The following is a 528-nucleotide window of genomic DNA, read 5'->3' as shown; positions in this document are numbered from 1 at the left end:
CTCCATCTTCATTAATTCACAATTAACTATTCCAAGTGAATATTCTCTTCTGAAGATTTTCTAGATTCAAGGATATTTGCAAGCCACAATTAAAAGCTATACGAAATATTGATGACTATTTATCTTCATCGTCTGTCCCCACATCTTGGTGAGCTTCAACTGGGTTTGCCACATCTAGGCCTCCTGCTCCTTCAGCATTCAAGCCATTTTCTTCCACTTGATCTACTGATCCCTCCACTGGTTCTGCTCTTGAACTAGAGGCAGATCTTTCCCTAACACGACCTGCACCTAATCCTTCACCTGCCCCTTCTGGCACATTTATACTACCTGCACGCTCCATTCCCATGTTGTGTCCATCTGGTGCAGCTGCATCACCTCCCGATTCCTCTCCATGATGTGGCCTAATTGGAGCAACTGCATGGTCAACTCCTCGTATTCTAGGACGGTTCTCAGATCCAACTTGAGCAGGGGTCTCAAAGTGCACACAGTGGAACACCTATGGATGATTATGAAGTCAGTTTAGTACTC

The 528-nt window shown here is 44.7% G+C and overlaps 1 protein-coding gene across 1 annotated transcript in view; it reads right to left on the bottom strand.

Annotated features, from left to right (window-relative positions):
• The window catches only part of LOC119593060 (BTB/POZ domain-containing protein 9-like), a 12,419-nt gene continuing 11,891 nt past the window's right edge, over positions 1-528 (bottom strand). The window contains exon 11 of the mRNA XM_037941965.1: positions 1-496. Coding sequence (XP_037797893.1) covers positions 116-496 — 381 coding nt within the window. The 3' untranslated portion in view covers positions 1-115. The remainder of the gene's footprint in view (positions 497-528) is intronic.

Source organism: Penaeus monodon, chromosome 31 (assembly GCF_015228065.2).
Source record: "Penaeus monodon isolate SGIC_2016 chromosome 31, NSTDA_Pmon_1, whole genome shotgun sequence".
NCBI lineage: Eukaryota > Metazoa > Arthropoda > Malacostraca > Decapoda > Penaeidae > Penaeus > Penaeus monodon.
Note: the sequence above shows the minus strand (reverse complement) of the source record. Positions and strands in the feature narration are given on the sequence as shown.